This window comes from Parasteatoda tepidariorum, chromosome 5 (assembly GCF_982258835.1).
Source record: "Parasteatoda tepidariorum strain Cologne lab strain chromosome 5, Ptep-v5.0, whole genome shotgun sequence".
NCBI lineage: Eukaryota > Metazoa > Arthropoda > Arachnida > Araneae > Theridiidae > Parasteatoda > Parasteatoda tepidariorum.
In genome coordinates, this window is record NC_141759.1 from 67,842,627 (window position 1) to 67,867,881 (window position 25,255).

At 27.4% G+C, this 25,255-nt stretch overlaps 1 protein-coding gene across 4 annotated transcripts; it reads left to right on the plus strand.

The window, feature by feature from the left end:
- Positions 1-60: 60 nt before the first annotated feature.
- Setd3 (SET domain containing 3) lies at positions 61-25,255 on the plus strand. 4 transcript variants are annotated; one of them, XM_087164146.1, is made up of 16 exons: positions 61-165; positions 420-518; positions 1,090-1,185; positions 2,751-2,896; positions 6,171-6,243; positions 7,742-7,852; positions 8,804-8,884; positions 10,427-10,491; positions 10,644-10,702; positions 12,740-12,854; positions 13,294-13,368; positions 14,980-15,079; positions 15,155-15,221; positions 17,931-18,013; positions 18,746-18,888; positions 23,393-25,255. In XM_087164146.1, the coding sequence occupies exons 2-16, from the start codon at positions 443-445 to the stop codon at positions 23,525-23,527; spliced, it is 1,425 nt and encodes a 474-aa protein (XP_087020272.1). In that variant the 5' UTR covers positions 61-165; positions 420-442; the 3' UTR covers positions 23,528-25,255. The 4 variants fall into 4 exon arrangements, with proteins under 4 accessions (XP_087020272.1, XP_087020275.1, XP_087020273.1 ...); XM_087164147.1 differs by lacking the exon at positions 61-165 and adding an exon at positions 189-310; XM_087164148.1 differs by lacking the exon at positions 61-165 and adding an exon at positions 197-294.

Sequence of the window (25,255 nt, forward strand, 5' to 3'; positions counted from 1 at the left end):
TTTTGATTTTTAAATATTTTAACGATATTTAACGAGTCATGAGCTCAACAAAAATAAGCAACCGGAAAAGTGCTTAAAGTAAATAAACATAAAACTTTTTTGGGATTAAATGATATTCTTAAAGTAAATCTTTCAACTTTAAAGAATTATATCACGGTTCATCAAGTATGTAATCAGTTTTAAATTTCATTTGCCCTTTTAAAATCTAAAAAAAATCAGTACAATCACGTGGTTTTGTTTTCTTTTTTTTGGTTTGAAACTTGAGAAAGGATAATATTACAAGACAAGTTCATCGTCCGTATAAACCATAGTCATTATGAATTTCACTATCTAATTTGCTTTTTCTTTTTTTAATATTTATGATGCCTTCATTATCTCTCTTTTGAATAACTTTAATTTATTATTATTTTTACTTTCAGTATTCTATACAGACTGCATTAAAATGTTTTCCGACAAAAAGAAAATTCCTAGGCAGGTTAAAGACCAGTTAACCCCTTTAATCCAGAAATTAATGAATAGTAAGTTATGAATTGGTGTGCGTAGTTATTAATAATTTTTATTTTATTTTTGTATCAATTATGTGTATCTTACTAAATTACGTATAATATGCCGGTTTCATAACTAAAGTTAAGGAGTAAAATAAATTGATGTTGTCATAATATTTGATGCCATTATTATCCTTCTTTTTTTATAGTATATAATATTCTATCAATGCTTTGTTCGAAGCATTTTTGGAACCTTAAAGTCAATACATCCTTTTTTATATAAATTGTTGTTATTATTTATTTTCAAGTGTTTGTAATATATTGTTTCTTAAAATGCAAAGAGAATGAAGTTCTTAGTTACTTTGTAAGTTCCAAAATAATGCTCAAATTTTGAAATGCATTGACGTTTGGGAAATTTAAGAAAACTTCCCTGAGCAAGTAGCTGTATATTTTTCTGTTATTCGTTCTAAGTTAAATAACTATTCTATTAAGTTTTTGTGAACAGGTACTGTAATGAAATGACATTGTGATAAGCTTAAAATAATATTCCTATAATTATATTATTATATAAACTATTTATTAAGACCTTTGATTTTATTTCTAGTATGTACTAGTACTAAAGTATTAAATAGACAAGCAGAATGGGATGAGATGAAAAACATTTTTGAACTTTTAAAAAGTGTGCAAGATATTGAAGCAAGTAAGTGTTATAAATATGTATTTTATTATAATCTGTTTTATTGTTTTCTTACTCAAAATAATTTAAAATGACTTTTTTATATGCATGATGTAAATTGGAAAAATTTTATGAATATTAGCATTTGTTGTTAACCACTTGTTTTATTGTTTATCAAGAAATGCATTGTCAGTAAATAGGAGTTATATTATTTCAAAATATTTTTATAGTTACTTCTCGGCTCTTCAGTCCATGAAGGATCTTGGCCTCCTTTACCACACAACTCCACTTTTTCCTATCCTTGGCCTTTATCTTTCGATTTTTGTTTTTCATGTTTTTCAGATCTCCTTTTACCTCATCTAGCCATCTTTTTCTAAAATGTACAACCTTTCTTTTTCCATCTAGTCTTTCCTTATAGCTTTTATAAGTGACATTATTTTTACTTGTATTATCTATATATTTTTTCCTATCAATACTTAAGATTAGGGTTTCTTTTATTTTATATACATATATATATATATTTTTAAATTTAATAGTCTATATAAGTAGTAGCTTTTAAAAAAATATTTAAATTTCTGATGCTCAAGTGCTTAAACTTTAACAGTTCTGGGAACTCGAAATATTGTAGAAATTTATATTATTAAAAAGGAGTTAAACAAATTTTAGGTATATGTTTTCTTAAAATGTTCCTGATTATTAAGTTATGTGTTTTAATTATCATTTTTAAAGAAACCCTTAATATATTAGTTTAAATTATCATTTTAAATATTTTTAATTCATGATTAAAATCTGTTTGGATGAAACTTATTGAAAAACAGTAGCTGATTTAAATAATTGGTTAAAAAATTTGATTAACGCTATTTTTCAAAGCATATGTGTCCAAGGAAAATTTTAAAAAAGCCATAGTTTAAGTGCCTTACACTTGAAGAAATGTGATTATTTTAAATTATATATATAATCTTGCTGTTAAGAATTATCTGAGTTTTAGAACAGAAAAATTACTTAAATATTTTAAATGTTCTCAAACTTTTTAAAAATCGCCAATTTGACACCATTTTCCCACCTAGATGGAAATTATAAAAATAATCACCTTATTCTCAGTTTTTGTAAATTTTTATGTGCCCAAGTACTGCAGCATTGGAGTAATTTTTTTAGTGTTGAAAAAGTAGACCACAAACGCTTTTAATTTTTCTCAAAACTGTGGCTTTTCTTCATTTTGATGTTTTACGCCATTTTCAAAATAAGTGTAGACAGTGCTGGCTTTACATAGGCTAAACTTGACCTAACAGTTATGATAAACAGTTGCAAACTTTTATAGAAATAACATATTATTCGTAAAAAAAGCATTATTTTGTATTACGACATATCCGTCAAGAAGCAGCCTTAGTTAAATATATTTTAATTTTTAAGTCTTATTGCTATTAATTTTTTTAATTGTTATTCTTCCTTGAAAAACAAATATTTGATCCATAGAAAGATAGAAATTTGTCTTAAAATGATCTTAATTTGCTTATTTTTCATTGTTAGATATGTTTCAGACATTTATTTCAGGTGTGCCTGTAATAATATGATACAATGTTTCATTGTAGGTTATAACCCACCACAGTGGGATCGTAACGAAAATTGGAACGCATTTTATGAATGGTGCAAAGACAATGAGGCTATATTTTCTTCTGTTTTTATAAAAGAAATTAATGATGGAGAATTTGGTGTTTTTGCTGATAAAGATATCAAAGTAAGTTTTTTAATGTATCTTCCCAGACAGTCAAAGTATGTATCCACTAACAAAACTTGTTAGAAGATTTAAATAGCATGTTCTAGTTTTTCTCCCCAACTCTTGACTTTACCTTTTTGTGTTATCATTTCAAGTTAGAATATTTCTATTGATGTTTGAATATTAATCTGCTACAAGATCGTTTGACGTTTGTTTAGTTTTTATGAATCTGTTCTTTAATTTGTTATTGTTCTTTAATTTGTTGCGATTTAGTTACACATTTTTCTAAATTTCTATTGATAGCTCTGTAGCATTATGTTCATGCACATTATCTAAATGACTTGTTTATCTGATTCCCTTATCAAACGTAACAAACTGAAGATGTTTTAATTTACATTTAACACATTTTTACTTGAGATCTTTTAATTTGATGTAGAATCAAATTTTCCAAGAGCTAAGGCTGAATATTTAATAGTAGTGATAATTTATAAATAATGGGTAAACATGTTAAGCATTTAAAAAATTTTATCTCTGTTGTTATGGAATAAGGTAAATATAATTGTGATTCAAATGCATTAAATTGTTTTGTACTGTATGAAAAAAAATGTATTTGTAAAGAAACATGCTGAAAGAAAAGGTTTTGGAAATAAAATCTAAACTTGTAGAAATATTTTAATATGTTGATTTCTTTTAAAATTTGTTTATGATGTACTCAATATTAATCATATATATTTGAAATGACTTATATTAGTGGAGGTATATTCGTTTTTATAAAAACATTCCCACAAAGTTTCCTAAAAATATTGTCTGTAATAAAAATTGGGTAATTGTCTGCGGGAATTGTACTGACAGCAGAAACAGTGAGGCTAATTGTGAGGATTTATCTTTTTCCTCATTTGTGTTGTTAATTTCACTCAAAATTAAAAATTAAAAAAAAAAGGCTTTCCTGCTATATGATTTGAAATGCTGTGCTTTCTGAGTTAAATTCAAAATGAGGATGAGACAATTAAGAGCTGTAAATCTACTATGAGCATTGTCATTTATTGACAATTTTAAAATAAAATCTTTGTCAAGAAATAAAATCAATACTTTTGGTTAAAGATAAGTGTTTGAAAAGTTCTTTAAGTAAGGAAAACTCTACAAAATCTTTTAAACTATAGTTTAAAAATTGTAGTTTTAAAGCTTTTGTGTGAAATAAGTGTAACAAATCATCCACTAGCACACAGCTGAGGATTTCATCATTTACTTATAATATTAAGTGGGTGATTTTTTCATTTGTAGTTATTATGCAATTCTGTTATAACATTCGCTACATATCACTTTTGTTGTACAAATTTTTGTCAGTAGTTATATTTTTCTGATTTTTTTTCCTTTACATTTATTTTAAATTTTTAAATAAGTAGATCAATTCAACTGGTTACTAACTTGTAAGAAAACTTAGTCTTTTGTATGTACTCTTTTAAAATTATTGTTTTTTGAATTCATCTCTAGCAATGTTATTTATTTATTCTTGAATGTTAGCATATGTTATGCAATATACATCAGAATGTTTTTTAAACTTTATAATTTTTATTTAAAAACATTACAAGATATCAGGAGGAAAAAGCTTGCCAGAAAACATAAGCTTTAAAGAAAAATACTTAGATTTTGACTGTCACTAACGTATATTTGCATATTGTAAAAAGTACTGATTGATTTTAAGTTTCCTTTATCAAACCTGTTATTTTCTTGCATTATTTAGTGATCTAATTTGTGTGATTATTTTTTGGTGATTAAAATTGTTATTTTCTGCTCGTTTTATAGATGCTCCCATGAGAGATACTTCATTGCATTTTTTTTATTTTTTATCCTCAAACGTATTATTCTTCTTGTCTTATTTTACTTCTTATCTTCTTAGTTTACTCAATAAACATCTTATTTACTGATGAACATCTTATTTTACTCAACAAAGAATTTAAAATTAACTTACTTTTTCACTTTGTTTGATTTAAATTTTTGTGTGGGAAATGTCTATATTTTACTCTTCAACCGTCGCAAATCAACTGCTAGAGGAAGGTCAAGATCTTTTTAAGCTTCTTTAATCTGCTGCATTTGCCTTCTAATTCATATTTGGTGTTTTTCTAATTTCGTTGGACCGCATTGTTTCTGGTTGTAGTTAAATATCAGCAGGATACTGGTTCAAAATACTGTAAGTCAAATGATTATCAATTCTTTGAACTATATGGGCAGCTCATATCCATTTTTAAATACTGAAACACACGCACACACACATATATATATGATACATATGCATACTCAACTCCCCCCCCCCTAAGAAAAAGTAATCAGAGAGTAATTTCACTCCTCTGTTAATTTTTGAAGGATTAAATTTAAAATAGAGGAGTGAACTTAAAAACTAAAATTCCATTTCTGAGCTACCTCCATTTTAGACCACAAATCGCATTACAACTACCAAATTAATTTTGTAAACACTTTCGATTTTTTGATAGAATATTTAAAGAAGCTTATTTATAAAATTTATTATTTTTTTTCTTTACACAATTTTACAGCATCTTCAAAATTTATGTTACAATCTACGCTTTTATTGTTGACAGGAAAATGGTTTCTTTCCTGAAATATAGTGGAAGGGAAATCCAAATTCTCAATCACTACTAAAAAATTTATTTTATATTTTATTCTATCTTGAGTGGCAAAACCTGTTTCACAATTTTTTTTCACACTATGAGTAAAATTTTTGAGGAGTTGAAGGAATTTAATTACAGCAACCCAGGCAAATGTGAGATGTCTCGTCGTTGACTTGAAATCCAGCTCAGCACGAGGACCAAGTAATATGCGAACACCGTGCAAGGCCCCGAGTCACGCAAGAATTTGGGGCACCATAGTCTCGATCGAGAGCAAAGGATGCCCGACTGGTCCAAAACCTGAAGAGAAGCAGTGCCAAACCCTCTGCAGACGGAGCCAAAGTTGGGTCGACAGCAGGAAGACCGCTGCCACCCCGCGATCCATCGAGGGCCCTAGGCCTGGAAGGTCTCAAACCCTTTACTTTATTAACAAAAACACACAAAAGTATTAAATCAAAATATTACAATTTTGAGGAGTTGAACTCAAATACAAAGCATGAAATACATCCCTAGATGTGTATTGGCAAACTCAGTGTATTTGTATAAATATATATGTATATGTGTGTGGTAAAATTAATAAGACTAAACAATATATATAATTTTTGCCTATCATCAAACTTTTTGGAAAAGTATTAAATTTATTTAATTGCGTGTTTTTTTATAATGTATTACAGGAAGACGAACAATTTTTATTGATACCTAGAAAAATAATGATGTCTGAAACCTCTGCTCAAAGTTCCAAACTTGGTAAATTTGTTGTTATACTTTTTGTTTTATACTATACTATTGAAAAACCATCATACAAACAATTTATGTTGTCCCAGAAAGAGAGCTATATTGTAGAGATTGAGGTAAAGTTCTCAATTTAAATATAAATATTTTTATTCAAGATAAATTTTTTTTTACAAATATTAGAAGGGCTGGAAAGTAATGTCTTTTTGGCGCATTAAAAATATTCGTTAGCCTTAAAAACCGAAATTTTTTTCCGATTCGGCATTAAAAGGTTGTTGCTAATGAGGGTGAATGCATTATTGATTTAAAATAAAATCTTGTTAAAAAATATTGAATGCACCTAAACTATATTGCTTTCTGGTCCTTATAATGCATGCACTTTGTATTAGTTGTAAAAACTCATATTATTTTCAGATGAGTTTTTGTATGATGAGTTTTTTATCTACTCAGCAGCTATTTTCTTAGTAAACTGAAACAATATATGTGGTTAACAGTTAGTTCAACAGTATCTCTGCTATTCTTCTTATTTTAGTAGTATTTACAATAATTGATGTTTAAAAACAAGCTTTCAACTTGATATTGTACTCCACATTGTTGAACATTCAATAAAAGTTTTTCTTAATTTTTTTATAACTGCATGTAACTTTTTATTGTGCCTATCTATTAACTCAAATCTGTATTAATTAAAGGTTTTTAATTCTGATCATAAAATAGTTTTTTGTATTTTTTTTAATCCATTGATAATGTGCCTTTCAGTTTTGCTTTTTATAAATTAAAAAAAGTTCTTTCTTGTGAAAATAACTAAATATTATCTACATTAAATTATGAATGTGTACTCATGTGAAGAAAGAATTATCCAAAATTTGAACATTTAACTCATGGACATTAACTGTAACTTTTTGGCTACATCCTTAAGCTATGTATATCTTTACTTTTTAGTTTAGTTTTGTGACAAGTACTTCACTTTAGAAAAATTAGCTTTTCATGATGTTATAAATGTTATTTTCTTTCTGGAATTTAACGAATAATTCAATGCATTTTCTATCTGTTTTCTGAAATGAATTGATGTAAAAATTGCAGAATATAATCAAATTGCCATTACTATAAGAGTATGTTACTTTTACTAATTTTAAATAATTTCTTTTTGTATCAAATAATTTAAATATTGAGAAAAATATATATTTAAAATACACAGTGCAACAAAAGTACAGTTTAGATTCATCAAAAACTTTGTTATAAAACTATGTATTTTTTATCTTATTTTATACCAAATAATTTAAGTATAAAAAAATATCTAGTTAAAACACACTGTGCAACAAAATTTCAGTTTAGATTCATCAAAAACTACATTGTTTATAATAATCATTACTATTGGCTTTAAAATAATAAATCTTTCTGCTTAATAAATCCCTTGTCTAACCCATGTATAAAAAAGTACTTTCTTAGATCTATAATACTATTTATGCTAAAAAAAATTTCTTGAACCCTAAAATACCTTCTTTTTTTATTCCAGGACCTTTAATATCTTCTGATCCGATTTTAAAAAATATGCCAAACGTACAAGTTTCAATGCACTTGCTCATGGAATCACTAAATCCAAAGTCATTCTGGATGCCATATATTTGTATCTTTTTTTTTCCCAATGTCTTTCTTTTGTAACTATCACTCAATGTTCAATTAAACTAATACATTTTGTAAATGATATTAGTTTAATGGAACACAATATGATTAAGTCTTTCCATTTTTGGAAATTAAAAAAAAATTTCTAAGCCTTTGTATTGGTGTATTATAAGATTAAGTCAAACTTCTGAATGCATTATGAAAGCATAATAAGCTGCTTGAAAATTCTAATACGTTTACACGGATTAAATTTTTGACTATCATTTGCTAACTAAATATTTTTTTAAATATAAATGTTATTATATATGTGTGTGCATATAAGTATATTTATACAGTGGAACCCCGGTTTTGTGTAGTATGTTTCATAAATGTCATTTTATGCTTATCAGTGATAACTGCCTGTACTGAAAATGTGAATTTATCCCAGATTTTACATTATCCTTTTGAAAAAAATCCCCCCTTTTATGCTTTTCTAACAGATAAAAATCATTATTTCTCTATGTATGTTATAATGTTTGTTTTTTTCGAGAAATTAAAAATAGATATATTCATATATTTTCATTATACTATTAAAGAAGTATGTTAGTATGTATATCATAGATAATTTTGTTACCAATCTCTGCCATGAATTAGATTCAATCTAGATTAATTACTGATAATTAATAAGATATATTTATTTAAGATATTAATAAGATATAATATTTTTTTAGGGAATCTGAAAATTCCTTGATCTGTTTGTACTCAAATCATATTTTAACTTTTTGAATTAATGGCATTGAACTTTTGTTTAATCTACAAAAGGCATTTGGAGCCTTTTGGAGTCATTAATTTATTCAATGAAAAATTTTCTTCAAAAAGAATAATTTTTCTGATGGCTCAAATTTATGTAATGTAATATTCATATTTGTTATATTTCTGTTTTTGCATTTCTAATAAATCTTTAACTGAATCCTAGCTATTTTACCTTCAAGATACAATACAATACATTATTTTACTTTTGAAGAGCTGAAAGAGCTTCAAGGATCTCCAGTATTAGGTAGTAAATTTTGAATGTCTAAATTAACTAATTTTATTTTGGGAAATTTCACATTTGTTGATAAGTTCAAATATCTTATCTCAGTTCTTACATAAGGTAATGATATTAAAATTAAATATAACAATAAATTAAGTGTGGCTAATAAAAGATTAAGATATCATTTTTAATCTAGAATCTTAACCATAAAATTAAAAAAAAAAAGCAAGATGATACACTGTTGAGTCCTGTAAATCTGTTTGAAAGTGATTTCTGAACTATGAACTCTACTGGAGAGAATAAGTACATAATATTTAAACAAATACTAAGAGATATTTTGCAGTTTAAAAAAATGTATTTAAATATTGAACTATATATCAATTTCAGATTACATAATACAGTAAGAGCAATGGAAAATTTTGTAATTAAGACTTAGACATATTCCTGTTTATAGTGATGGAAACCCACTTTTAAAAGTTGCATTCCGAAATATGAAGGGAAAAATCTAATATTAGATAACTTGATAGCATAGAAGGAATTCTAAATTAAATGGAGAACCGCTGTGGCTGATGTATACCAATGGAGGAAACTGACTAAGACAACCTGAGCTTGTAACAGGCTGTGATGTTAAATAAGAACAAACTTATAATTTTTTATAACATTTTTTGTTATTTATAAAAAGAACTCACAAAAAAAAGTGTTTTAACTAAAAACTACTGTTATCAACAATTATCAATAAGTGCGCAGATTAATTAACAGTCTATGCTGTTGATTTCTTTTGGTATTCTTCAAAAGCATCATTAAATAATCATGTTTAGTTCAAAATGTTAGCATATGTTGTGCAGAACAACAAATCTTATTTTTTAATTACAAATTTACCACAATATCTACTTTTTCCAAAACTGAAAATGTCCCAAAACACCCAATATCTGATAGTGCAAATATGAAAGGAGGGGGGAGGGAATTAGAACCACCTTCTCAGTTGTGCAATATAGGTTTATATGTATATTTCGTTGTGATTTTCAACTGTACAATTTTAAATCTCAAAGTATTTGAAATTCTACTTATTTAAATAGGTGGATCAACTTATCACCGGGGACTGCTAGTATAATATATAAAAATATATGTATCCCTTTTTTTAAAAACGCATTTTCAGCTAGATCCATTTTTGTAAACACTCATTTAAAGCTGAGTTCATTTTTGATAACCCACATTATGAGATTTATCCATATTTTGAAAGTATGCATTTCAAGCTTTGTCCAGATTTAAAAACTCCCCTACAATATGCTTTCTAAATATGCATTAAATCAAACCAGAATGTATTTATGTCTTTTTATTATCATTTGAAGATTAGTGGATTTTAAAAAAATAAAAATGAACCCTTATACACAAGATATTAAATAAATTAAAGCCACAGTAATATAAATTTAGGTATCTTTTTTCTATTATCATTAATTATTTAAATGGTTTTCATTATTTTTATATGGAACTTTATTTCAATTTTTAAGTTATTTATAAAGTTATACCTTTTAATGTGTTCATTTGGATTTTTTTTTACCATTGTAGAGGAAGTATTTCAAATATTCCGCAGTATTGTGAGGCAGTATTGTTACTTTTTCCTTCTTTTTCAAGTAAGATACTTTTAACTTCATGTCTGTATATCTATTGAATTATACTTAAAGGAATTTCTTTGAAACACTTTTGTATTTTTTAAATCAAGCAAAATAGTTTAATGTATTATTTGATTGTAAATCTTGATTTATGTTATTGACATCTGTTTTAGAAAGATACATTGGCAGATTCTTTGAACATTGGACCTTACTTTACTTATGAGTTATATAGGTTAGTTTAAATAATTTGTAATTTATTAAAAATTTATGTATAAAATGTATATGAAATCTAAATCATTCCAAAAAAGGTTATAAATATGTTTAATACAAATTTTGCTCGCTCCTGAAAAAATGACGGGGTGAGGTGTCGCCCTATATTTCTCACTCCCGTGAAATTTCCGAGCTGGAGTGTTCAGTTGTGACGCGCCAATAAGAATAAAACTTAATTCATTTCTTTTGCCCGGAAAACATTTTATTTCTCATTTTAAACACCAGATGGTAGTACCAGGATATTTTAGGTAATTGTAGATAGCTAGTTTGTTTTAAACTAGATGTCATGCCACTAATCAAATACATGTATTTGGCAAAATAGGCACTTTTATGACCGTTTTCTTGAAAATTAACCAATTGTTAAGGGATTAAGAAACTGTTTTCAAATTTAAACTTAAAATAAATTTGTTTGAGTGTTTCTTTTCTTTTGACCACATATTTATCTTTATTCATTTATTTTTATAATTTTGCTGTATGTTAAGTTTATCGTTCTCACGAATCAATGTGTTTTTAAAACAAATATCTCACAGCCTTTCTTCTATAAGATAGTCTTTAATACAAAATTAAATGTATTTTGCTCTGCTGAATTAATATTTTTGGCTATTTATTTCGTAATGGAAGACTCAGTAACAGTCAAAGATTTCTGCTTTCTTTTATGCTTTTCTTATTGTACTACAAAACACATTTCCTCTTTAATAATAGTGTTATCTAAGAAAAAAATTTATGCTGAAAAATCTTGATGGAAAAGTAAGAAAAAGAAAATAGTTAAAAGGTTCCAATCTTTGTTTAAACCTCTTGCAATAGTTGCACGATGATTTATCGGGGGGGGGGACAGAGTGGTTGCAATGTATGTCATAGATAAGGAATTAACATATATCTTTCTCTAACATAATTTTTTAAATAAGTAATTTATGCATGTTTATCTTCTTAGTGATTTAAATAGTTAATATTAAGCATTTAACTGCTAGCATCAGTGTTATGAAAATTAGATCACTGGAAAGTACAGCTCGCTTACTTCTTTACTCTTTTCTTTCGTCCTTTCCCTGTTAAGCAACGGTGATTTTCTGTTCCACATTTGGCAGATGCTGTTGCCTGTGTGCTTTCACTCTGCCATTCTCTTAGTTAGCTCTTAGTTTCAACAAGTGTTACTGATTGTGCCTGCTAACTGTTTCGTCATATTGTGCACAAAACGTTTACCTATGCTGTGACATTGTGCATTGTGACTATCAATGAGTTTGTGCCAAGTCCACTGCTTTCTACTATTTCTTTGGATGTTCGAATCAACAAAATGAAATCGTATTTTTCTACATCTCCTGTCGTAGTCATATGTGCCATGCATCACACACATTACTTAAAATTACATACATTGAATAAAATCATAAAAATACATTATTTTAGTACAAATACTTGTAATAAAATAATGTATTTTTCTGATTTTATTATGCATTTAAATTTTTCCTTTTTTATATAATTTTTCATAAACAGTTTCACGTAAATCTCAGAAAATTAAAGTGGAAATAGCAATTACAGTTCTAATTATCTGTATTAGTAATTATAAACTAAGTCTGATTTAAGTCAATGAATAAATTACAGTAAAAACGTTTTTAAAAGTTCTAAAAATTTACATTACTTTTTAGATGCAATAAGGATTTACTGATAGCTTTCCCTCTCTAGGATCTAACATTCAGATCCAATTATTTCCCTTCCTAATTTCTCTCAAAGTTATCTCTACAAATGGAAATAAATACTATGCAAGTTTGAGTAATTTCAGTTTTATTTTATTATTTTACATAAAGTGTTTCAATGATGTGTGTTGAATGTGATAAACCAAATTTAAAAAATTATTTTCTTCTAATTTATTGAGTCTAACAAAATTAAAAATTATATCTATTAAACAAGTTAGATTTTTGAATGAAAAGAGATATTTAAATTAAAATACTACATCATAGTTTATATAAATAATATATAATTATCTATGAATCTATCTACTTTTTTTCAGGTGGGCTGTTTCAAGTGTTATGACTAGACAGAATATAATACCTACAACTGAAGATGGTCATATGTCTATATCTTTGATTCCCCTTTTTGACATGTGTAATCATGCTAATGGAAAAGTGAGGACTCGCAAACTAATTTTCTTTTGAATCTCTTAATGTTTTTATACAATAGATAAACTATTTAATAACTCTCAGCTGTTGTTCTATAACTCATTTTCCTGCTTTCTTCACTTAATTACAAGGTTAAAAAAAAAATTTTTTTTTTTTTTAAAGCTATCAGGTTTCACCTTAAACTGTTGTTAAAGGTCAAAAGTTATTGTGTTAATCAATATTACACTCATCAGTTATTTTTAGTGTATTGTAGCTCTTGCTCTATATATTTGTTTATTATCTACAGTTTAGTTAGTTATAGACTACATAAATTCATTATATTGATGACTTAAATGCAATCAAGTTGATTCATATTGAATTAAATTATTATTAATTAATACTTAAATTAATACTTAAATTAATAACTGGGCTTTGACTATAGCCATTTTGTTTTATCTTTTTTTAGCTTTCTACTGATTTCAATTTGGAGAAGGATTCTCTTGTGTCATATTCATTCAAGGCTTTTTCTAAAGGTGATCAGGTAACTCAATAATCATTTTTTCTAAATTATTTAACAATTTTCTGGGTACTTAAACTTTCTAAATTTTTGAGCACCAGTTAATTAATAAAGAATTTTAAATGTTGGTAAGCAAGATATTAATAGTGCTAAATGTGTTTATTAAGCCATTTGAATATTAAAAATTGACCTCTTGATTCATATAGTGAACTCAGGAGAATGAGAGTATTATTATATAATTATTTATTATGTAATTATAACCAAATGTCACCCTTCATACAATATCAAGAAATCACTTTTTTTTCTTTTGATTTAGCTTCTTAATAGATCTTTGTTTAATCTTAAAATATATTTTTAAAAGGGTAGCTTAATGAATTGATAATAATTTTGGGTAGCTTAAGGGTAGCTTAGTGATGAATAATTTTGTTTCCTGTGCCAGTGGGAGCCCAGTTAAGCAACAGTAATGTATTGAGAGCTTTAAATTGGTCGATAATATTTATATTTTTACTCTCCTTCCTTGAACCAAGTCCATATTTTTTGTGATATTACTAATTAAAGTAACAGCTCTTCCTTCCATTCAAGCTAATTTTTTAATTCAATTGTTAAAGTTATCTGTTTTTCTATTTCACACACTCATAAATATAGCATAGCTGCAGAGAATAGAGGCAAAGCATTAAATGAAGTACAGTAGGGAGCTGATTATCCGGAATGATCGGGACCATCGCTATTCCGGACTTTAAAAAAAAAAAATTTGGAAATAATCTTAAAAAGAAGAAAAAACGATGAAGTAATACACTAATGATTATTTCCAAAATGATGGTAAGGTAAAAATCTTTCAAAAAAGAAAGAAAAATCCTAATATCTTATAAGGAAAAAAAAAAAATTTTTTTTTTGAATGGCGGGAAAATTCATGGAATTTTGTTCCGGTTTTTTGGTTTTCCGGTTTTCTGAATTCCGGATAATGGATTCTGTACTGTGTAAAATATCAGGACAACATTGCTAGCTAATTTTCAAGACTGAATTTTAAAAAAAATGGTGATGTGAAAAGGGTGACATATCTGGTTGATTAATGGTGTTTTTTATTCAAAATATCGAAACACAAAGATCAGGTTCATAATTTAATAAAGAATGAGTCTAACTATCCATTTTACTCTTTTACTTACATATTTTCTGAGAAGAAACATAATATAGCTAATAGGCATTATAGCTAAAGTTTAAAATATTTTAACTCATTGTAATCATGACACTTTTATGACTTTACCCCTAGCCTGTTGACAGTTCTGTTGTCTGCCTGTTGTTCACAACTAGCCTGTTGTTCACAACTGATATGTGTTTGAAAAACACATATCAGCTGACTAGCCTGTTGTTCACAACTGATATGTGTTTGAAAAACTCTCATATTAAATATGTTTACTTCTTAAATCTCAATATCTGAAATTAAAAGTGTAACTGCATGTGATGTTCAAACTTTTGTATAGTGAATTTTCTTCTATAAATTATGATATTATTAATTATGCAAATTATATTTTAAAATTATATTATTAATAAATTAGTTCATATAGTATCTATGAATTTTTTATTCAACAAACTTATATTTTTCAACATCGATTTTATTCATTCTTTCTTTTTATTTAGGTGTTTATGTTTTATGGTCCTAGAACTAATGGGGAATTTTTTGTGCACAATGGATTTGTTTATACTGAAAATGAAAATGATGCTATTGAAATCAAGCTAGGTACTTTGTCCTGCATACTAATTATTACATTTTTATTATTGTAATTATATTAAAAGACTTTTTTATCTGTTTCAGGAATAAGCAAAAACGATCCTCTTCATTCTTTAAAATGCAGTGTCTGTGATAAATTAAATCTTTCAGTGTAAGTTTTTATTAGCATTAAAGTCATAAGCAGTTCTGATAACACTCTATGTACACTGATCTTATCATTTTTTACTTAACGTTAAATTATTTTTTTATTATGTATTTTTATTATCATGTAGTTATCATATTAAATAATATTTATTGTATTATTCAAATATGTATAAAAAATTTTAACTTACTGTATAACTTTTGCGAAAAGTTAATCCACTCTAGAAAACTCAGCATTTTATGGATAAATAAACTGTTTTCATAAGTTAATGTACTGTATCTAAGAATGACATTTGCACAAAGGGAAGGGGGAGAATTCATAGCTAAGTATGCAAATTCAAATTATATTTTTGCTATGATTTATTTTACATAAATTCCTCTTCCTCAAACTGTCATATAGGATTAAAAGCTTTTTTAGAAAGGTAATATTTTTGACAAAACTCATAACATTCATCAAGTATAATCTTGTTCATAAGAGAGAGGGGATGTAGTGTGGAAATTTTTTATATATTTGCAACAAAAAAAAGCTAACTGTTATTTTGAACGTATTTGGTAATTTTTTAATAAAATTTGAACGTTTCTATTCACTTTGAATGATGCATAAGCTAATTTAGATGTGTTATTTTTTATTTATTATTTATTTATTTTTTGTATAAGATAGGGTGTTATCTTAGGAAAATGTAATACTGGTAACGAATTTAAAGCAAGGTTTGACAATTTAATGCATTTATTACTAATACTATGTATTATTTTGAAAAGAAAATTATTTGTACTATTTTTATGTATTAATTTTGTATGCAAACTTCTCTCAACCCCACTTCAAAACACTAAAGTACAGTCAAACCTTGATCTATAGTTCTTGCATCTTCCGTTTTTCCGTATGTATAATCTTTTTTCAACTGTCCCATGACAAATGCAGTTGGTTGGGTTGGTTGATTCTAATGCCACTTGCCACATGGGCAAGCCTGCTGGGTGAAACCGAGCAAATTTAATGCAGAGTGTGCGATTCTTGTTTTTCAGTGGCGCCATCTATGGCCAATAATTGGACTTCCGCCACATCATACATCACACCTGTTTATAAGGCGGACCCATTCATTCATCCACTAATCGTAATTTTGACCTGATTCAGAAAACAATCGATCTCCAATCCAGTACCCCCAGAGGTTTTGATTTGTTATAAGAACATGGAGGACTTTGCGACTTGACAGAATTTTATCGTGCATCAGTCACCAACTACAAGGGGAGTCTTTGGCCAGCGAGGTTCGAACCCATTAACTCTCGGGCATGGGCCCAGCGCCCTACCGACCAGGCTATCCCGGCCCCAAATGCAACTCTTTTAACTATAATAATAATAATACACGTTTAGATTGTTTTCGAAACTAGCAGACTTCCACCTCTGTCAATCAGAAATTCTACTGATTTTTTCCAAAAGCATTGAAATTAAAACATTTTAAAAGAAAAAAAAAAGTTACTCCTGATGCTAATGATTAAAAAGAAAATGAGGATTTTCTACAGTTTAGAAAAAAAGCTTTAAATGTCTTGGTCAGGCATGAAATTGATGAAAGCATTTAAACTTGTGGTTTGTAGGTTCAAGAAATGGTTACAGAAGCTGAAGAAGTGTTGTGATACCAATAAAAAAAGTGAACTTGACCGAAACCAGTAAAACATTTGCGGAAGATCTTGAAGCTTTCAAACACTAAGGAGCTTTCTATATTCATATGAACTTACTTTAAAAAAAAAAAACAGTCTGTTATTAATGTCAAAAATTTATTGTTTGCGATGAGAAAAAAAAATTTCAAAACAAAATTTCCAGATGTTTTAAATGGGTAAATATGTACCATTCAATCTTCTTTTACATCTTAAAATTTTTTATATAAAGTACATGATTTTTTTTCAATTCAAATTTTTAAACTAATTATAAATTCAATTATTTTCAAGTCCAACTCATCAAATCTAACTTAATCACTTTTCATACATTTTCAAATCACTAGTTGATATTTTAAGTGATTGATCAAGGTTCTTCTGTTCTGTTTTGTAAAAAATAAAAAAAATTTAGTGGCATGTCTACACTAGCTGGCTACTACTTATGCACACTAGCCCCATGTAGTCATTTATTTGTTTAAGATCATTGTCATTTAAGAAAGATATATGGAAAGTGACTATTAAAATATGTAATGAGAATATTAATTCATTACATAGTTTCTCTTTTGATGCAGCCTAATCGTCTAGTCCAGAAATCAAGAAAATGTTGTGAGCTTAAAAAATGAAAATCTGTTCTTTTAATTTCAAATTTTGTTAAGAATGCTGATTTCTAAGAACTTGGTGTAAAATAAATTCACAGATATAATAAAAGCATAAAATGCTGGTAAAATAAATACATCAATTCATCACCTTTTAGCATACAGTTGTAATAAATATTGTTTAACATTTCAATTCACTATTAAAATTAGCTAATTTTTAAATTCAAAGGATTTCACAATGCAAATATTTTTAATAAAATGTTGGTGCCATATTCGTATGAATAGAAGAGTATTTGTGTATTTTAGAAAATAGTTGAAAATAATAAATCTGGGTAATAGGATTGGTGATCACCCTGCTAATTGCAATTGTGACAAGAGAAATTAAAATTCATTTTCACTTATTTTCTATTAAGATAATTTGATTGATTTTTGTCCTGAAAGTTAAATTTATGAGTGTTTTTTTTTCTTCCTCTATTCAGAAATGGGCCTTATTTTCTCTATCCTGTAAGAGAAATTTTGGAAGAGCTTCTATCATTTGTAAAAATTAATGTCATGAAATCAGGTGAGAAATTTATAAATATTTGTATTTTGTTTTAATAATAATTCTTAAAGATGATGTTATCCTTTGTCACACTAATGGACAAAATTTCCATTAAGAAACAATTTTATTCCATTTATAATTTAAATGAAAAAAAATTAAAGCAATTGCAACTTTAATGATTTAATAAAGTAATTTTATAAAGTAATTGCAACTCTAATGAACTCATCTGATTTCTCCTTTTCAAAAATAATGTTCTGTCATTTTTAGGCTAGGTTAGGTCATTTCCTTTGATTAAGGGAAATAAAATTGATGGTATAAGTAAAAAACATATAGGATTAAAAAAAAATTATGTAGTTTCTTTTGGTATTTTTTCATAATTATATAGCTACCCAGAATTTCTTTTCTTACTGAATTTTTTCTAGCTCTAGTAAAATTACAATTACATTGAAAATTCTGAAAAATATCTTATTTAAATATTATCAACCTATAAAAACCACATCAATTTATTTTTGTTGCATTTTTAAATATATTATGGTTTAAAATAATGTGATATTCAATTTATTAAATTAGGAATAACATATCAAAGCATAAATTTTTCTACAATTTTAATCTAAAAATGAAATCTTCTAGAGAAATTAGACACATTGACAGCTATGTAGCTATCAGATTTAAACTTTTTTTTATATAAAGTACATTTATTTAATTTCCTTGTTTTTACTGTGTCAAATGATACTATTTTGCTTTGTGTTATAGAGGAGCTGGAGAAAATTCTTAATGGTGATAAAGAGCAAATTGATGCCCTTTTATCTGAAAATTCTGATCTCAAAAATAGAGCTTACTCATTCTTGAGGGATAGGTTATTCCTTTTACTAAGATCTTACAAAACTACATTGGAGGTTTGTAATAAATTTTTAAAATTAGTTTTTTAATTAATGTATTTGCATTGTACTTTTCTTCATTTTGCTACACATGTAATATTTTTAAATTTTTTTTACATCTTAAATTTTTTAAGCATTGTCATTCAAAAAAAAATTTATTAATTTGTTTTGTACTAAAGGGCTAAGTGCTAAATATACGTGTGGGTACTCAGTAAAATTTAAATACAGTAGAGCGCCAATTGTCCGAACCCTTATTATCCGAACGTCCAATTATCCGAACTACCTCTGAATTAGTTTTTTTTTTTTTTTTTTTTAAAGTTTAGAATACTTTTTAACCTCTTGACAATTTTTCTAAATTAAGAAGAATAAATAATATCCTCTACATCCGAAGACCATATTTAATTTACAACCTTTTTAGCAGTTTTCTTATAGCAGCCATACATACATGTATGGTGGTACAGTTAAACCTACCTACCCCTTTACAACTAAAAATTATATTCCAAGAATGCGAGCTTCATTTTGATAGTCTACAATGGTTGGAATGCAGAAGGAGTTTATGAATAGATAAGTGCTGAAGTTTTATAATTGGGGAATGGGTAGTTGTCACTTATGGTTAATAATAAATCTTGGAATAAAATTCTTAACAGAAAAACTGAAGTTTCTGAACCAGTGGATCTTTCGGATGAAAATGATGAAATTGTTGCTGAAATTTTGAATGAAAATCGGAACTCCACAGACGAAGAGGAAGAAGTAAGTGATCAAGTTCAAGATAGTGGACCTTCTTATATAGAAGCCTGCAATGAATTGGCTAGGACGTCAAAATGATGTTGATCCAGTTCAGTTGATTTATTTTAAAGAATAAGGGACATATGGCTGCTAAAAAAAAACGCATCTTCTTTGAAACGAAATCTTTGCTGGAATTTTCTTTTGCAATGGAAAATAATGAAAAATGTGGTAAAATCAGTAATTGACAAAAAGAATTATAAGAAACTGAAATATGATAAAAATAATTCAAAATGAAAAAAAGTTAATTAAAACTATTCAAAAATTGAAGGAAAAAAAACTTTTAAACATGCCAAAGCTATTTTAGATAGTACTACCAGTCCTAAGCCTACAAAAGGTGCAAAGGGAAGTTAGTGCACAAATAATACTCATGTACACTAGATTTTAAACAGTTTTCCAATTATCCGAACTTTTCATTATCCAAACCATGTTCGGTCCCGAGCAGTTCGGATAACCGGCGCTCTACTGTACTGCTTAATTAAGTTTGTTTAATATGAAATCAAATTATTCAAGGTTCCCACAGATCAGGGAGAGTAGGAAAATCCTGGAATTGTAAAGGAATTTTATTTTAACCCTAAAAAGCAGAGAATAGTCAGTGAAAGTTGCAATTTTTTACAACAAAAAAATCCTGGAAAATTGCTTTATCATACCTGGAAAATAGCTATTCTTAGAATTTTCAATAACAGTAATAAGTGTTTGAATTTTGAATTAAGTAATTCTAACATCTATTACAATTATTTTATAAAATTCCTCCTTCTAGTGAAACTTTTCCTTTTCTCCATTCTCATTCTATTATATGCTTTTGCTCGCAAAGTCTAACACCGTATATTCCGGGGCGTAACGCGCACCCGTAATTTCTAATAACTTTTTTTTAATTTTAAGTTATACTCTTCGTATAACGCGCACAAAAATTTGGATTGTACATGTGCAATATCTCGTCTTTCAAGATCGTAAATAAAAAGTTTTTTCCCTATCTTTTGCAAAAATAAAAGAACTGAATTTGACATTTATGTGAGGATGGAGTTGAAAGAGTAATAATGTGATTCTGAGAAAAGAGATTGTTGTTTTCAGCAGTGCAGGTCTGTGCAAGAATGTTGTTCCCCACATTCTAGAAGTAGGGGGGGGTATCTGGAATGCTGTCTATTGTGTATGTCTCAAAATCATACCACAAATCAGGGGACATGACGTAAGTCCTCTTCTGCCAATCGCACCATTTGATGCCCTGCCTTTGAAAAGTAAACATTGTAAGCTCTAAGAATTCAGTGTAGTTTTTAATAGTAGACATGGCTCCTATCAAACGGAGCAAACACAGCACTGGATTTAAATGCAAAGTAATTAAATTTGCAAAAGAAAATGGAAATCGGGCTGCGGCGAGGCATTTTGGTATTGGCGAAAGCTCGGTGCGTGAATGGACGAAAAATGAAAATAAAATAATGGATATGCCTAAGGATAAGTGTGCATTGCATACAGGACTAACAAAATGGCCGATGTTAGAGGACAATGTAGAAAACTGGGTTTTGGAAAATTGGCAAAATGGATTGATTGTAGCAAGAAACTGTGTTCGCTTGTTTGCTCTAAAATGGGCAAAGATTAATCCACACGAGAGTGAAAATTTCAAGGCTATTGTGAGTTGGTGTAGCTGATTTATGGCTCGAAAGAATTTTGTTCTACGTAAAAAAACCAAAGTGTCACAAAAACTGCCAAAAGACTTGGATAGCAAATTTTTAAGTTTTCAAAAATATATTATAGAACTGCGGAAAAAAAGGAATATTTACTTTTGCAAATAAGAAATATGGATGAGACCCCAGTAATATTTGACATGATCGGTAATAAAACAATTGATTTAAAGGGAGTAAAATCTGTCAACGTAACAACAACAGGACATGAGAAATCTCATTTCACCGTAGCCCTTTCTTGCTTAGCGGATGGAACGAAACTAAAACCAATGGTTATATTTAAGAGAAAAACTTTTCTTAAATCTAATTTTCCAAAAGGTATTTTGTTCATGTCTATAAAAAAGGCTTGATGGACCAAAAATGGTGTTAAATTGTGAGTAAAAAATGTCTGGCAAATTCGTCCTGGTTGCGTAACAAAACCATAAAGCCTTTTAGTGTGGGACATGTTTAGGTCCCACCTTACAGATAATACAAACAAATTGTTGAAAGAATGTAACACCGATATGGCAGTTATTCCAGGCGGATTGACACCATTAGTTCAACCATGGGACGTCTGCTTAAACAAACCATTTAAAGCCAGTGGAACACTTGGGAGTTTCAGGCCGAGAAAACCTTTACGAACATATGCGTCATGCAAATTTGGAAACAGTGTGCGAATGGATATTAAAAGCATGGGATGGAAATAAGCCTCAGATGGTTAGAAAATCATTAAAAAAATGCAGCATTTTAAATAATCTAGACGGATCAGAATATCATATTTAAATTTTTTAATCTATAATTTTTTGTATTCGGCCTATACCGTGCACCCGTAAATTCCAATGTTATTTTTTGTATTAAAAGTGCGCGTTATACGCCGGAATATATGGTATTTATTATAAATAAAAAAAATTCTTGAAGAAAAATTTCATGGTATAGATAAAAAAAAAATATATGGATTTTCTTTGAAATTTACCTTATATACCTGGAAAAGTCAGGTAATTTTTTCATGTGGATTTTCATTGAAATTTTCCTGACAAAGCTGGGAAAAACAGGGAATTTTTTTCTGAAATTAAGTGGGAACCGTGTTATTATTTCAATTTTAAGTAATCAGCCCCATCTGCTTTAACATGAACCAACTTCGGAACCTTTGTAGGGGACATATTATGCATTTAGTTGACTCAACGATTGATTTCAACTTTATTAATGTGTGAACATTTATAATTATCACTACTGTAACAACTAAAGTGTTTCGAAAACTGGGCTAATGTGAAAAAATCTTTTCATATCATGCATGATTTCATCTGTCTAACAACATGAAAGAAAAAAACTGGTTTGGTATGCCGAGAAATATTATTGATTAAAAGTAATTTACTATATATCTTATGGTTATGTTATAAAAAAAGTAAAGCATTTCCGCTACAGCCTGTTGGGAAACAGAAGGGGAGAATCATGGAGGTTAGAGCTCTGGTTGTATAATTATGGCAGTGTGATCAGCACTGCACACTGACTGCTAATTTTTTTAAAAAAGTGTTTAAATTAATGAAATATCGACAAAAAAAGTTTAAAATGCCAAAATTTTACTTTTACACACAAATTTAGGAACATGAAAGATTATATAAGAACATAATATAATCCTAATTAAAAAATTATTTTAAATATTTCAGCATTTGGTTTCAAATACAATAGGGAACCGATTATCCTGAACGATCGGGACCATCGCTATTCCGGATAACTGATTTTTCCGGTTTTCTGAATCGCTACAAAAAGCCGTTTTTTTTTATTGTTAAACTCGACTAAAAAAAATAATACTTTGGAAATAATCTGAAAAAGAAGAAGAAACGATGAAGTAATACACTAATGATTATTTCCAAAATGATGGTAAGGTAAACATCTTTCAAAATAGGAAAAAAAAAATCCTAAAATCTTATGAGGAAAAAAAAATAAATTTTTTTGAAAATGGCGGGAAAATTTATCGAATTTTTTTCCGGTTTTCTGATTTCCGGATAATGGGTTCTGTACTGTACTAAGCATTTTTTTACTTGTTATTCTTGTTTTTGTGATTTGATATTCTTGTTTTACAATAGGAAGATGAAGAATTTTTAAAACAAGATACATTTGAATCTATGCATCAACATATTGCGATATTGTTACGTTTAAGTGAGAAGAAGATACTTAAAACCTCCCATGACTATTGTGTTAGCCAACTCAAAGAACTGTAAAGTTTCTCATTTTCAGTTTATAGCATGATCTATCCAGAGATTATTTACTGTTTTAATAACATAGTACTTAAATGATAGCTATTAATATTTTTATATCTCTTTATACTAATCAATTTTAGTTTCGTAAGTGTGATTTTATGTGTTTGCATTTTATCTGTGTATTGCTTACTTTTTTTTTTTAAAGAATACTAAATATGTTTCTGCTCACTTACTCTGTTTTGTGTACCTGTTCAAAGTGATTTTTTTCATGAACAAAAAGTGAACTTGTTAAATTACCATAACCAAATAAATTTATTTATTTATCTTACCAAAATCAGTTTTAAAGTATTAAATTAATTGCATCTTAGTGTTGAAATTTATCGCCTATAAGGAATTCAATAGCACAATTTTTAATATTAAAAATGATTTATTATATACAAGGGGGAAAAGAAAATGAGTAATTTCTTATTTAATCTGACATAAAAAGCATTAACCTTTTTTTGTTACTCGTTGTTATAAAAAATTATTTTTAAATTTAATGATATATTTTTATATTGGATATTATTGGACATTTTCATTTTTTGATGTAAAATATATATTTTTTAATTCATCATTTTTTTTAATTTCTTTATTTTTTTTAATTCATCGTTTACATAATCTGATGGTAAGCAGTATTTAGAAGATACCAAAAAACATTTTTTAAGTAGTGTTGCATCCTCAATGGAGACTTGAGTACTTGTTGTATTTTCTTTTTTTTCCTTCTTTTTTTTTTGGAAAAAATAAACTATTGTTATAAAAGGGATAAATTTTAAAAATTTATATGACTTTTTTAGAATTATGTCTTTCATAAATATTATATGTCTAAAATAAAAATAAATGAACAACTGCATGTTAAGCTCTAGAATATTAGAAATGGTCATTTTGACGTTTCATTTGAATGAATTCATATGAAAACATTCATTATTTAACATTTCTTTAAAATTTCGTCTCTCTAAGCATTGAGCCCCTGGGCAAATTAGTACTGAAATGTTCCTTTCTACACACTACTTTATCTTTAAATGTAAAGAAAAAAAAATATTTTTTTTTCTTCATGGAATAGCTTGCAATTTAACTTCAAAAATATCCAGGACTAACACTGAGAGGGTTGTAAAAATTTTTTTAAACATATATCCTTCGATATTAATTTGTTATTAAGGTAATTAAAATGAGGTGCTCCTTTTAAATCTGGAAATTCTTTTGCCTCTCAAGTATCAACTTCCTTTTTTCTAATATAAAATATTATTCTGATGCAATTAAAAAAAATTCTCTTAGAATTTTGTAGTTATTGCCAAACAATTTTCAGTTATAACTTTGTGAATATTTTTTTTTTAAATTTTAATTTCCATAAAAAGTTTTCTTTGGAAGAATATAAAATTATTTGCTTTAAAAAAAATCTTATTTTTTGTTTGTTTTAGCTTCAATTCATTAAAATGTAATGAAAGTATTTTAGTATTAAATAAATAGTTATATATGTAAATTCAAGGGCAAATTGACTCCAACTAAAAATAACACTAAATATAAGCAATTTCTAAATATTTATTTGTTTATTACCAGGATTTAAGTTGTTGTTTGATTTTTGCCATTTTCTACTGATTGTTTTGTAATTTATATTTCAAGCTTTTTCTTTACAAAAACTTGTTTAATAAGTTATCCAATACTGAGTTTGTTTTTGTGAAAAAATATCAGAAAATAAATCTTTTATGAGATACA

Excerpts from the sequence above, each read along its gene's own strand:
- Setd3 (XM_087164146.1), top strand. The coding sequence starts at position 443 with ATGTTTTCCGACAAAAAGAAAATTCCTAGGCAGGTTAAAGACCAGTTA. Across the intron at positions 2,897-6,170 it reads TTGCTGATAAAGATATCAAA|GAAGACGAACAATTTTTATT; the intron begins GTAAGTTTTTTA and ends AATGTATTACAG. Across the intron at positions 10,703-12,739 it reads TTTACTTATGAGTTATATAG|GTGGGCTGTTTCAAGTGTTA; the intron begins GTTAGTTTAAAT and ends ACTTTTTTTCAG.